This window comes from Xyrauchen texanus, chromosome 9 (genome assembly GCF_025860055.1).
Source record: "Xyrauchen texanus isolate HMW12.3.18 chromosome 9, RBS_HiC_50CHRs, whole genome shotgun sequence".
Lineage (NCBI taxonomy): Eukaryota > Metazoa > Chordata > Actinopteri > Cypriniformes > Catostomidae > Xyrauchen > Xyrauchen texanus.
The window spans coordinates 958,402-972,571 of record NC_068284.1 but is presented as its reverse complement, the minus strand read 5'-3'; the positions used below and the strand labels follow the sequence as shown (position 1 = coordinate 972,571).

At 40.1% G+C, this 14,170-nt stretch overlaps 1 protein-coding gene across 1 annotated transcript; it reads left to right on the top strand.

The window, feature by feature from the left end:
- Positions 1-2,564: 2,564 nt before the first annotated feature.
- LOC127649413 (gastrula zinc finger protein XlCGF8.2DB-like) lies at positions 2,565-13,809 on the top strand. The gene is made up of 3 exons (XM_052134487.1): positions 2,565-2,601; positions 3,298-3,515; positions 11,449-13,809. Exons 2-3 carry the CDS (start codon positions 3,425-3,427, stop codon positions 12,354-12,356), a joined length of 999 nt encoding a protein of 332 aa, XP_051990447.1. The 5' UTR covers positions 2,565-2,601; positions 3,298-3,424; the 3' UTR covers positions 12,357-13,809.
- Positions 13,810-14,170: the final 361 nt, after the last annotated feature.

Below are 14,170 nucleotides of genomic sequence, written 5' to 3'. Positions count from 1 at the left end.
TGTCACCGTGACATGATATGTTAGGGTATGATTTTCATTTCAATTGAAATCAGTAACATTCACAGTTGTTATTTTTCAATCAACAACATTTATTAGTTTGCAGTGTTTCATTTTTAATCCATTGTTTTCTGTACACATTCTGCTCTGCTGAACTGACCCGTTCTTCCGATCACTTCGTGTGAAGAACATACCCAAATTTAGGTTTTTAGTTAACGATTGCGGTCACCTGTCGTCCACCGTAACACATCCCACACTCGTTCAACTGTAACACGTTCAAACCTTGTCAGAGATGTCAAATGCCGTTGACTCTCGTGTGCCTCATGACAGACTGTGACAAGCTCAAGTTTGGATGTATCTTTTGAATGAGATGTGATCGGTATCCACATTAATCCGGAAAAATGTGAAAACGGTGTTTTCGTTTCAAAACACTTTTCCGTCCACACTGAAACGTCTGAAAATGCTTAAATCCCTTTACGAAAAACAAGCGTGTCCAGGAACCCAACAGCAATTCTGAGTAAACCTCCCGTCGCCTTTGAAGGAAAACAAAAACGCTGTGGAAAGTGACTTCAAGAAAGTACACTACTGTTCAGTGTGGCAAGAGTTTCACACTTGTTAACGGTCTCAGAATTCATCAATGCTATCACACTGGACAAAGGCCAGTTAACTGTGATTAGTGTAGTCTTTTTGCATCAGAACTAAAAATACACCTGAAAATTCATGCAAATGAGAAACACTAATTCAGTTCTGTTTGTAGAATGTGGTGCCCCATATACTGTACTGGTATGAGAGCTTGTGTGTGCTGTGACTGAATCCAAAAAAAAATCCATACTGGAGTCATTGGACATTGTGAAGAGTTTCAGTGCTTCAGGAAACCCAATAACACATGAGAGAGTACAGACTGGAGAGAAGCCATTCCACTGCACTTTATGTTCTTCAAGATGGTTTAACTAAAGAAATATCTTACCTTACACTTCACAGCAGGTGCACTGAAGATCAGATTATACATTATCAAACATATCATGTGGTTTTTAGATGGTTATATTTTAGATGATTTATTAGATAAGACACAGATGCAAAGTTTCTAAAAACCTTGCACTTCCACTTTGCCAGCACCAGAAGTGGTTAGAGAGACGGACTGAATGGGAGAAGGCGAGAGTGGACTGACTAGTTTGTACAATCTTAGTTTGATGTCAGAAAAAATGGCCGCATTGCTGCATCAACACAGTGCGCTCCAACGGTAAAGGCTTTAAACTTTTATTTAGTGATTGTTTGAAAGTTTGTAACATATAAATTATTGGTAGCTGGTTCATTATGACAACCTCTTCAGTCCCTCTTTTGTTTGTAAAGAGCAGCACCAATGCAGATCACAAAGCTTTGATCAAACGTGTCTGAGCCCAGCCCAGTGTAATCCGATTGATCATACAGTACATGGGAAAGGGTTAAGTTTCTTTGATTCCATAACAGAAAGATACATTGCTTTGTATGGAAGGTGCTGCTCCCACGCCTAAGCATATACATTAGGGTCAGACTCAGACTTTGATTTTTCTTCTTTGATCTGTGTGTGTGTGTGTGTGTGTTCTGTCGCATATTCACCCTTTCATTTGTGTGTGTGTGTGTGTTCGTGCGCAATATGTGTTCTGTTTGTCTGTAAATAAACATCAAACAGCAGCCATGATCCAGCTCAGAACCTAAATATGATAAGCATTTACAAATCAAAAATAATAAAATACAATTTTCATGTCTTTGCTGAAAAAGTTGCTGTATGTCAGCCCACTACCTTTTAGAACTGTTGCCTTCTGGCCGACGCTACAGAGCTCTGAGCACCAGTACCATCAGACACAAGAATAGTTTCTTCCCTCAGGATATCCATCTCATGCACAGTTACAACTATACTATAGTTACGTGTAATACACAGCCTATTCAATTAAATTGAACATATCTGAACTCTTCTGCATTACATTCCCTTGCACTGAATATAACAGGTTGGTATTTGTTCATACTATATCTATATTTTTGTCTTATTGTGTATTTCTATATATACACTCATTATTCTATTTATTCTTTATATATATAACTATCTCTGTCTTGTTATTGTATTGTTCGTGCACTGGAAGCATCTGTCACCAAGAAAAAAATACTGTATGTGGCAATAAAGCTCATTCTGATGTTTTAATTAAATATTTTATTTTTATTAAAGGACAATTTTACCCCAAAATTATAATTCGCTCATCATTTACTCATCCTTATGCCAGTTCAAACCTGTGTGACTTTCTTTCTTTTGTGGAACAATGACAAATATATTTTTAAGAATATATGAGTTGGTTTTAGCCGTACATTGGAGAAAAAGTATATCAAAACTCCAAAATTCACATAACGGTGGCATAAAATTTATCCATCCTTTAGATTTGAGTGGTCAGCTATGGCGTTGAATGCTAAACAGACAAAAAATAATTCTGTAAAGCTTTGGAAATAGGCCTACTTCTACAGTATAATCAATCCTCATTGTTCTTCCCTCCAGTCCAGATGGTGGCGCTAATGTGCCTTTAACTGTTTGCCAACCGCTGCAGCTCCTCCGTGTGCTGATTATACGTATGAAGAAAGGTTTGTGTTAATCTTTTATTATTATTATTCATTGAACATTTTTGCGTTCGGTTCTTAAATATATATATATATATACGTATTAAAGATGAAGAGTGTTTCTTTTTGTTGTTTAAAATACTTTATTTTATCCCACCTTAATATGCAGAGACATAAAGTCATTTGTAGGTTCATTTTCTTTAAAACTGTAAACACGGTCTCTTGAAAAAAATTACCCGTTGTAATTACTTGAACCCAATAACCGTACACATTATTTCCATAAGTGACAACGCATATTATTGCTATATAGTAATAACATGAGTTGACACGTTTGGAAATGGTGCTTTTTCATGACAATATTAATTGATAGAATGTAGAATTTTTCGTTTCTAATAAGCTAAAATATGGTTAGAATGATGGCAAACAAATACACAGTTTTTGACATTTGACAGTTTTAAAGTCATTAAATGAAACCTTTGTTTAGAATAGTGGAAAAAGCATTTCAAAATATGCCAACATTAAGAAGCAAAAAAAAAACTATTTTTAGAAACTTGGTTCATGCTTTTAAAATATAATTTTTGGAAATAACTCTGTCAACTTGAACATCCTTATTTTATATTAACCCACAAAAAACACATGAAAGAAATGTAAAATAAAAACGTTTTAAAACATTTATACACTGTTTATATTTATTTACTTTTGATTTGGACACTCCCACAGCAATTCACAAATAAATGCTGGGAATATCCACATCATCCTGCAAGTGAAGAGGCCACTCGGATTCAAACATGCAGGAATAACTCCAAATACAGCGGTACAACATGTACATAAATATACTGTTGTAACAATGGAGTTTATTACAGAGGAAAGTGAAGACATATGCCTAAATGATCCAGACCTCTGCAGAATGGAAGATGAAGATACTGAGGAACTAACAGGTTGGTGTTCATTCTTGAAAATCCAGCAGTACAGATCTAGTAACTGTTATTTAGAAAATCATAAAAACTTTGAATGAACTGCAGTCCATTACTGAAGGAAGTTTTAAAACCATCCCTCAGTTTGAGAAAAGAAAAACAAAATACCCCACAAAAAAAGATAGTTGATTTGCTTCCACCCAAGTGTGATTTACAGAAATTGTTATCTGAATGAATCGGTAAACAAATTTGAACTAATCTTATATTATATATATATATATAATATAATATAATAACACACACTGGCGGCCAAAAGTTTGGAATAATGTTCCGATTTTGGTGTTTCAGAAGGAAACTGGTACTTTAATTCACCAAAGTGGCGTTCAACTGATCACAGAGTATAGTCAGGAATTTCTGATGTAAAAAACAGCTCCATCACTATCTGAAAAAAGTCATTTTTGATCAAATCTAGACAAGGACCATTTCCAGCAGCCATCACTACAACACCTTATCCTTGAGGAATCATGCTAAATTGCTAATTTGGTACTAGAAAATCACTTGCCATTATATTGAACACAGCTGAAAGCTATTTGGTTCATTAAATGAAGCTTAATTAATAAAGCTTAAATAAGTACATCAGAGTCTCTAGTTTGAGAAATAGACGCCTCACGTGTCCTCCCCTGACAGCTTCATTGAATTGTACCCGCTCAACACCAGTTTCATGTACAGCAGTAAAGAGAAGACTCAGGGGTGCAGGCCTTTTGGGAAGAATTACAAAGAAAAAGACACTTTTGAAAAAGAAACAAAAAAGAAAATGTTTGAGTGGGCAAAGAAACACAGACATTGGACAACAGATAAATGGAAAAGAGTGTTATGGATCTTAACCCCATTAAGTTTTGTGGGATCAGCTAGACTGTAAGGTGCGTAAGATGAGCCCGACAAGACAGCCACCTCTATGGCAAGAGCTACAGGAAGAGTGGAGTGAAGTGAAGTATGAGTATCTGGACAAACTGACTGCAAGAATAACAAGGATCTGCAAAGCTGTCATTGCTGAACGTGGATGATTTTTTTTGATGAGAACTCTTTGAAGTTCTGAAAAAAAAAAATCCAATTGTAATTTTTCACATTATTAATGTCCTGACTATACAATATGATCAGTTGAATGCCACTTTGGTGAATAAAAGTACAAATTTCTTTCCATAACAGCAAAATCTGTACATTATCCCAAACTTTTGGCTGCCTGTATGTGTATATATATATATATATATATATATATAAATAAAATATTGAGCTTTGGACAATATTTTTAAGCCATGATTTATCAGCTATTTTTGTTTTGGGGCCAGTGAAAATGTTGGCAGGGCAAGTAAAAGGTAAAAGTCTGAAGCACTGGCCTGACTGGGCCAGTAGAAAAATCCTTAGCATTGAGCCCTGGAATATCTCAGCTCTGTAGGTCTATAGAATGCAAGTGAATGGTGATGAGCACTTTAAAGCTACAAAAAGTCCCATTCAAAGTGATCCATATGACTCCAGTGGTTAAATTAATTTCTTCTAAAGTGATACGATCCTTTGGCTGAGAAGCAGATCAAGTCATTTTGACTATAATTGTTTACTTCTGGTTGCTCTCCAATGCACATTCATGAGGAGCCAGTTCACACAGCTTCTTGTGTGACATAAGTGTGATACAATCGGAAATGCAGCTCGGTTTATTTACAACAAAACGCTATTCACAAGCTTAATGCCAATGAGCTTACGTCACACGAGAGACTGCATGTAGTGGGTTCTCTCATGAAGTTGCATTGGAGAGTATGGAAGTATGGCTGTCTATGTTTAAGTATAGAATTAAAATTAAAATAGTCGTTGAATTTAAGAAAAAAAATGCACATTCGAATGCTAAAACTGTGAATTTGAAATTTGGATGTGTGCCCTGAACTGACGACTTCAGATCATTTCAGCACTAGACACAGTGCAACAAATACAGTTTAACAGAAAGCAAGTGTCTCAAGATGCTTTTTAAAGTTCTTTTTAATTAGACAGCATCTAAAAAAATAGCTCTCCTGTATGAGACGCTGGATAAACAAAAATAAAGTGAAACAAAGATGTTTGTCTAGCGATTACATAGAAAAAAAACGGATAGCAGCAAAAGGGATGCATTCGATGTGAACAGCCCCTTACAGGAGGTGGAGGTAATTGGCCATTGCGTCTTGATCTCCTAGAAGCGTTTCTCAGATTAAGCAATGAGTTTTTTAAATGCTTTGTCAGGAAAGGAGTTCGCCAGCTTCACATACCTTTAAATCCTCCTTAGCTCATACAGGGAAAACACTGTCATGAGCATCGACCGCTCTGTTTGAAGCAGATGACCGCGAACAGAGCGCAATTTCACTTTGTAGCATGGGGCACAAACAGAATACATACTTATTAAATTAAATATCAGCCTTTGTGGTTTAATAATCACGTTTAGTCACGTAGCTACCTGCTTTTCCGGAGCAACTTAGTCTTAACACAGAAACACTACAAATTAAAAGCTGCGCCAAAATAAAAGCTAAATTTAAATGAAGAAACTATGACTGAAATGTAATATGCACTTGTATAGTACTACTACTACTACTACAACTAATAATATTAATAAATCAATAGTAATTGTATTATATTTAGGCAATATCTTACATCTTTGATATTCTGTAGTAAATTTATTTTAGACTCTGCTGTGAGGTTCTCAATAAAAGCACTTCATTTGATAAAAATAATACAATATCATGTTTAAAATAGATATACTTTACTTTGATTAAAGTTTTAATGAATTTATTTAAACACCATTTTGATGATAAAATGTGAATAAACTGTTGATATGTAGTTCAGAAAAACAAAACAAAAAACAGGTATCAGACCTGTACTCTGGCTCAAAAAAATGTTATCGGGACATCCCAACTTCACACATTATGGAAGCAGCGCTTGCTCCATTGAGGTTGCGAGGCATTTGAGTCCACAATTATCCATATTATTTTCTGATCTTGGCTCAGTATGAGGTGTTGGCTACAGCACACAGGGACTTGCTGGTGTCACATCTTGTGAATTTGGGTCTCAGGTAGTCCAAAAGCTCTTTGGCTCCCATTCAGAAGGTCTTATTCCTTGGAGTAGAGCTTGATTCACGTACCATGAGGCTCTTGAATACAGGCGTTTAGACCATTTGGCAGACAGTCAGACATGCAGGGGTTTCACATTTTAATTAGGATGGACAACACATCGGTAGTGGCTTATTTGAATTGCCAAGGAGGGTTTCACTCTGGCCTGATTCTGAGTCCGCCATGTCCCATCCTCCTTGAGTCGCACAGTAAAAACCCACCATTTTTGTTATTTAATTCAGCATTCAATGCTCGCGGCCCCATGTATATGCACAAATTCACAATTTTCATCAGTAACTGGATCTGTGGGTGACATTGTCAAAGGGCAACCAAGTTAATTTTCCACACACATGGGAATAATGGTAACAAGGAAAAATATAGAGGTAAAAAGGATTTCTCAGTTGTTTCCAAGTCTTCTCTGAATTATTATTACTAGATATGATGCATTAAAACAGATTTGATGCAGAGTCTGACTGAGAAGCAAACCAGTAGCCTTTTTCAACTCATCCAGACAGTTAAGTGTCAGTCCAAATGGGCATGCAACTTAAATTAGTTTGACACCCCTGCTCAACAAACTATCATTGTTAATCGTTTGGTTCTCCTTTACCATCCAACAATCAGTCAGTCTGTCCCAGCTCCACTACCCTAATGATGGTTAAGAAAAATTTATTTGATGATTTTAGTCAGTTGTCCAGTTGTATATATGAAATATTTCAATTATTTCTGTGGTTATATTTAAACAGGATATTTATTTAAAAGACATTATAATACAGTGAAGTAAAGTACAGTTTGTTATGCTTTCTATGCTGATCAATAAAATTAAGGTAATAATTATCGTCATGGTTTCTGTTGTAACCTCCATTCCCCGATGGAATGAACGAGACGTTGTGTCGATTGTAGTGACTCAAGGGGTCTCTTCTGAGAGCCTCTCGTACCTCTAAACTTGAGAAAAGTCCAATGTCAAATTGGCAGACAGAATTTGTTGGGTTGGATAGCAACGTCCAAGCTCTGTGTGAGGGGCACTAATGGGAAGATCGTTTTTGAAGTACCGGGTGGGGCTTCGCAGCCGGGGGGGGGGCAGGTAATAATGCGTCGGGAGGCAGAGGCACGTCCCGAGGCTTGTTGCTGAGAGAGACTCAAGGCACTTACCTTAAGCCACGCACCCGGCAGGGTCCGGAGGCGAGATGACTGCGTCCGGGGAGCCAGGACTGTAAGACTTTGGTGCTGGGGTGCCGTGAGAACGGCGCGCACCGGCTCGATGACCCAAGAAGTGAGGAAATCGCTCTTTTATTAACAATGCAGGTACTGCAGCCCGAAGGGGGTGCGGCAATGTAGAATAAGGAAAACAAGGGTTTTCCTCCCAGCCATTCACAGGGGGACGAAGTGGTCTTGGTACCAGCTCCGGAGCGAACATCTGACTGCCCGGGTCTTCTGTCTCAGGGGCGATTAGGAGCTTCACGGGTCCTAGAGGGGGTCCTGGAGACGGGGGGGCTTATACTGCCTGCGGTGCGTGGAGAGCTGGGCCCGTTTGAAGCGGAGCTTGAGGTGGCGGCATGGCATGATGTGAGATATAGCTTCCGTCTGCCTCTTCACCGGCAAAAAACTGCTGGGAGAAGTCATCTACGGTGTCGCTGAAGAGGCCGAACTGGGAGATGGGGGCGTTGAGAAAGCTTGCCTTGTCAATGTCACGCTGTGGCATGGGGGGCGTGGTCGTGTGTCGGTCTGCGGGAGAGAGAGTGCGGTAAGGCTTGTCACCTGGTTTGTAATTACCTCTAACACCTGTGTCTTGTTATAGTGATACGGAGAGAGACATTTAAGGGACGCCAAGTGTTGAGAGCGAGAGAGAGAGTGTCCCTTAAATGTCTCTCTTCATTTTACTATAACAAGACACAGGTGTTAGAGGTAATTACAAACCAGGTGACAAGCCTTACCGCACTCTCTCTCCCACAGACCGACACACGACCCCCATGCCACACACGCATTTTGACCAAATTCAGCCACAAATGGCATTCCAGGACCAAGGTGCAGGAGTGCTTGCGCTTTGACCTTCGTAGCTCTGAGAGCGAGGTTGGAGGTAGGGCACATTTCCTGCAGCACATCGGGAACAGGACTACCCAGGTGCAGATCTTTAAGTGCCTTAGCTTGGTGAACTTGCAGGAGGCCCATGGCATACAGGGCGGAGGCGGCCTCTCCAGTGGCGTTGTAGACCTTCGCAGTCAGTGACAACGTTGTCCTACAGGCCTTGGAGGGATCTCCGTGTATCCATGGACTGCCCCACCGTCCAAGGTACTGGGGGGGGGGCGTGTCTATGAGCAACGCCCTGGCCCGAGGAACCGTTCGAGTAGCCGTGAGGGGGGGGCAGAGGTTTCCAGTCCAGCCTCGCGTTCACGGCGGCCTGGAAAGCATAGCGGACATCCGTGCGTCAGGCTCAGACTGGGCGAGCAGACCCGCCACTGTGACGTTCTCCGATGCAGCAGCAAAATCGTCATCCAATTCCGGGGGCTCGAAGGAGAATTCAGGCTGGCCGCGAGGTGAGCCGCACTCATCCCGATCTCGGACAGAAGCAAGCAAGCGTGTCGGCAAAACAGAGCCCGTCGTCATCCCCAAATTACCTTCAACGCCAGCCAGGTCATTCTCAATCCCGTGGGAAGAAGGAACAACGCGGGGGGCTGCTGAAGTGACTTTCTCTCGTGAGAAAAGAAAGCCTTGACCGCAATGTTGCCATGGCTATGTTCTTGCACTGAGAACATGAACCATTCATAAAACGCTGCCTGTGTGTGATCGCAGCCCAGGCACACGAGGTAGCTTTTATAACCGTCAGAACTGTAGTGAAATCGACTGCATCCAGGAGCTACACAGAGGCGGAAGGGCATCTTGAAAAAGACGCGTCCTGAAAAGGATGTTCAATGCCTGCTGTGTATTGCTCTTTTATGAGGCAATGAAAGCAATGTCAAAGCGCCTAGGGGCGTGGACTTCACAGCGTGCAAAGAGGAGAAAGCCACTGGAATGCGCCGTAGATCCAACAATAGTGCTTATCGCCAGTAGAGGTGAGTGGAATAGTGGTGAACTCAGCTTTGCTGTTGCACCACCGCTCTGCTCTGAAGAAAAATCTATCTAACAGATGCTCACCCGCTCCACTTTATACCCGTATGTCCGGGGGCGGGACATGCAAATTCTGACATTGGCCTTTTCTCAAGTTCAGAGTTACGCAAGGCTCTCAGAAGAGACCCCTTGTGTCACTACAATCAACACAACGTCGAGTTGTGGGGAACTAATGTTATTGGTCAGATTGAAGAGAGCTGGGATAAGATACATCATAAAACAGAAATACTCAAATAATGGTCTTAGTTTCCAAACATGTATTATTATTTTTTAAATGTAAATTATGATTTTTTTTTTTTTTGAAACATTACAGTACATTGTTGTCTCAAAACGTTTGGGCTATGCGGTGGCCTGGATGAATGTTGATACTCCTGGCCTGAAATTTTGCTTGCCTCTTTTCCTCTCCTGGAATGATGCACTACCAGCTCTGGTTCTCTCTGGTGGGTCTGGCTTCCTTCGGGATCGTTGTTCTCACTGATGACTCATGGTTTGCTTCCTGTGGTCTAAAACCGGCCAGTTGCATTGTTTGCTCTATACTGCACTTGCTTCATAGTTTCTGTGGCAGAAACAAAAGTACCAGTATTTTGGAACCAAGTTGATTCTAAAATAAAAAAGATGTCACAATGCCATTGTTTATGCAGTACCAGTAATACCAAGCACAGACTAAATTCTATACCTGCACACTTACTGACTGACACATGACTGCTTCCACATGCTCACTCTTGACTTTAACATATTTGGGGGAAAATGAATGCAAAATGTATCAAATTAAAATCATGATATTTTCTAGTGTAAAAAACCTGCAATCTTTGTCTGCTTGAGCTGCGTGCTTTAAGGTGAATGTGTGAAACCAAGCGCTCGTACGCGGTAAACTTTACAGACATTGAAAATAATGTGCGTTGTGTGTTGTGTGAAATGACAGAGCAGAGAACTCATCCACTCTGGATCGCGTAAAACGTGTAGACTCTCATTTCCAGCTGCTCTTTCCAGAACTGCTGGTTCTATCAGGAAGACTCGCAGACTTGAGTGAAATTTAAGTTGACATTTATTTGATGAATATAAAACAGAAAAGTAATGTCTCTCTTTGGCGTAAACCCCATCTGGTGGTCCAAAGTAGTTGTACTCGAAACCATCATATCCTGCCGGAGATAGGAGGCAGAGGCAAGGAGCCCTTGCTGGACGGGACTCAACTTGTGGTGGTGGAGGTTGCTGTGTTAGCACACTGAAACAGCAATGTGATAGATTGTGAGCAGATTATAAAGCATTGGCTTACATGTGATTGGCTAGGAGTTACCTAGCTAATGGTGTGATGATGTACAGATGCTTGTCTTCCCGCTAGAACTACACTGCGCTTGCATTTCTCAGTGAAAGCATTCATCAGTATACTACTCAATCACTGGTGAGTTAAATCTTAACATTTATCAGACTGCGGCTAATCACAGACATTTTTAGTCCCATAGCATGAAATTTGTTCCAATATTCAAGTGATTTACGCACATAGTAAAGAGTTGCACATATAGTAAAATATCAAACTTGGGATTTAAGAATCGATATCGAGATCATTTTAATGAAGATTGAGATGTATTGGAAAATCAATATTTGTAATCCTTCACTTTATACCATTGCAAGGTTGTGTATTGCCATACAGCCCAGCCCTAATGTGTAATTTAATCATTTATTCTAGTGCAGTGTGTTTTTTTTATTGACATTTCACAATTTTATGTTTATTTTAGAGCTGACGGAAGTGAAAGAGGAAAGTCAAGAACTGAATGAAGAGCAGGAGAAACATCAGTATCAGAAACCTTGTAATTTCATAACTGGAGAGAAACCTTTCAGTGGGTCAAAGACTGAGACAAGTTTTTTTGGAAAAAGAACTTGGAGAACAAGAGCCAAATATTCTTTCAAATGCCCTCATTGTGGAAAGTGTTTCACAGAAAAAGGAAATCTTAAGAAACACATAAGAACTCACTCTGGAGAGAAGCCTTTCACATGTCATCAGTGTGGAAAGAGTTTCTCACATAAAGGAAACCTTAATGATCACATAAGAATTCACACTGGTGAGAAGCCTTTCACATGCCTTCAGTGTGGAAAAAGTTTCACACATAAAAGAAGCCTTTATGATCACACACCAGTTCACACTGGAGAGAAGCCTTTTGCCTGCCCACAGTGTGGAAAAAGTTTCACACAGAAAGGACACCTTGGGAACCACATAAAAATTCACACTGGAGAGAAGTCTTTTGTCTGCCCACAGTGTGGGAAGAGTTTCACACAGAAAGGACACCTTAAGAGACACATAAGGATTCACACTGGAGAGAAGCCTTTCACATGCCTTCAGTGTGGAAAGAGTTTCACACATAAAAGTAGCCTCAATGCCCACACAGCTATTCACACTGGAGAGAAGCCTTACACATGCCTTCAGTGTGGAAAGAGTTTCACACATAAAAGTAGCCTCAATGACCACACTGTTATTCACACTGGAGAGAAGTCTTACATATGCCCTCAGTGTGGGAAAAGTTCCAAACGTCTAAGTAACTTAAAAAGCCATATGAAAATTCATTCAGAAAAGAAAGTACACTCTTGTTCAGTGTGGAAAGAGTCTCAGAAATCATTTACACTATCACACTGGACAAAGGCCAGTTAACTGTGATCAGTCTAGTAAAAAACTTATTCATGCAAATGAGAAACACTAATTGTGTTGTGCTTGCAAAAAGTGTTTTTCCACAGATGCCGCATATATTGTAGATACTGGTGTCTTGTGTGCTATGGTAAAACTTTTACCAGGGCTAGTGACTTGGTATTTCCATATTGGTTAAAAACCTAAAAAATATGTGAAAATGTTTAACTGCTTTAGAAATCCTGATGATGGTATGGTTATGACAGTAAACCTGGTTCCCTGAATGGAGGGAACAAGACGCGGTGTCAATTGCTGACACTATGGGAAGTTCCACACAGGAGTGACGATCTCTCAAGCCCTTTATTGAGAGATGCCGCTTTACGCTCAGCCCACCATTCATGTGTCACCGCAAGCACATAACCCGGAGCACAGCGCCATTCATTCAGGATTTTCAACTGAAGGGATGAGAGTACATCTCTTGAACCAGTGAGGAATCAGTGCTGCCATGTATGCTGCATCTTGTTCCCTCCTTTCAAGGAACCAGGGTTACAGTCTTAACAATACCGTTCCCTTTCAATTGAGTCTTTTTGATGCTGCGTCGCGCCAGCAATGCCTACTAGCCAGTAGGGTAGTTAAAAGTCATTGACAGATTCTTCGCTTCATATTGACAAATAGAAATGAAAGAGAAATACATTCAAAAATGTAAAGGGTCACAACACCCCCTCTTTCTGCACAGTTGAATTCTCACCAATTTTTAAAAAGAATGCCAGCCAAAGTAGGTGTGATCAGCAGCAGAGTGAAAGGAGAAGGGGGATTAAGCACAACAACTGTCTGATTCAAGTCACTTAGCTTTAACTATTGCAGTAAACAGCTTCAAAGATTCTCACAATAAATCACAAATAAATTATACACTGTTTTCAAGCTCACAATTTGTATCTGTAATTTAATATTTAAATACAGTTGGTACGGAAAGTATTCAGACCCCCTTAAATGTTTCACTCTTTGTTATATTGCAGCCATTTGCTAAAATCATTTATGGCCACTCTGCCATAAAGCCCTGACTGGTGGATGGCTGCAGTGATGGTTGACTTACTACAACTTTCTCCCATCTCCCGACTGCATCTCTGGAGCTCAGCCACAGTGATCTTTGGGTTCTTCTTTACCTCTCTCACCAAGGCTCTTCTCCCCCCGATAGCTCAGTTTGGCCGGACGGCCAGCTCTAGGAAGGGTTCTGGTCGTCCCAAACGTCTTCCATTTAAGGATTATGGAGGCCACTGTGCTCTTATGAACCTTAAGGGCAGCAGAAATGTTTTTGTAACCTTGGCCAGATCTGTACCTTGCCACAATTCTGTCTCTGAGCTCTTCAGGCAGTTCCTTTGACCTCATGATTCTCATTTGCTCTTCTTCTTCTGTTGTTGTTTTATGGCGGTTGGCAATCCAACTTAAATGGTGCATTCCCGCCACCTACTGGATTGGAGTGTGGAGCACTAAATGGTTGGAAAGTTGGAGAAAGGGGATAGGAGAGAAAAAAAAAAAAAAAAAAACCTTATATCCTATTAATCAATCTTGTATCTTTTAAGAAATTAAATAATTCTTCATAAATTCTTGATTGCTTTGGGCCATTTCCTAGCAAAACCTGAAGAGATACGTCATTTACTCCCAAAGATCTTAAGGCTTGAGTTAGATGTAATCTTGCTCTTTCATATGCATCACATTTTATAACAACATGTTCTACAGATTCTTCTAGACCACATTTATCACATTTACCAGTCTCATGTTTCCCTATTCTATACAAACATTTATTTAGTGCACAATGTCCAATACGCATTCTAGAAATTAAA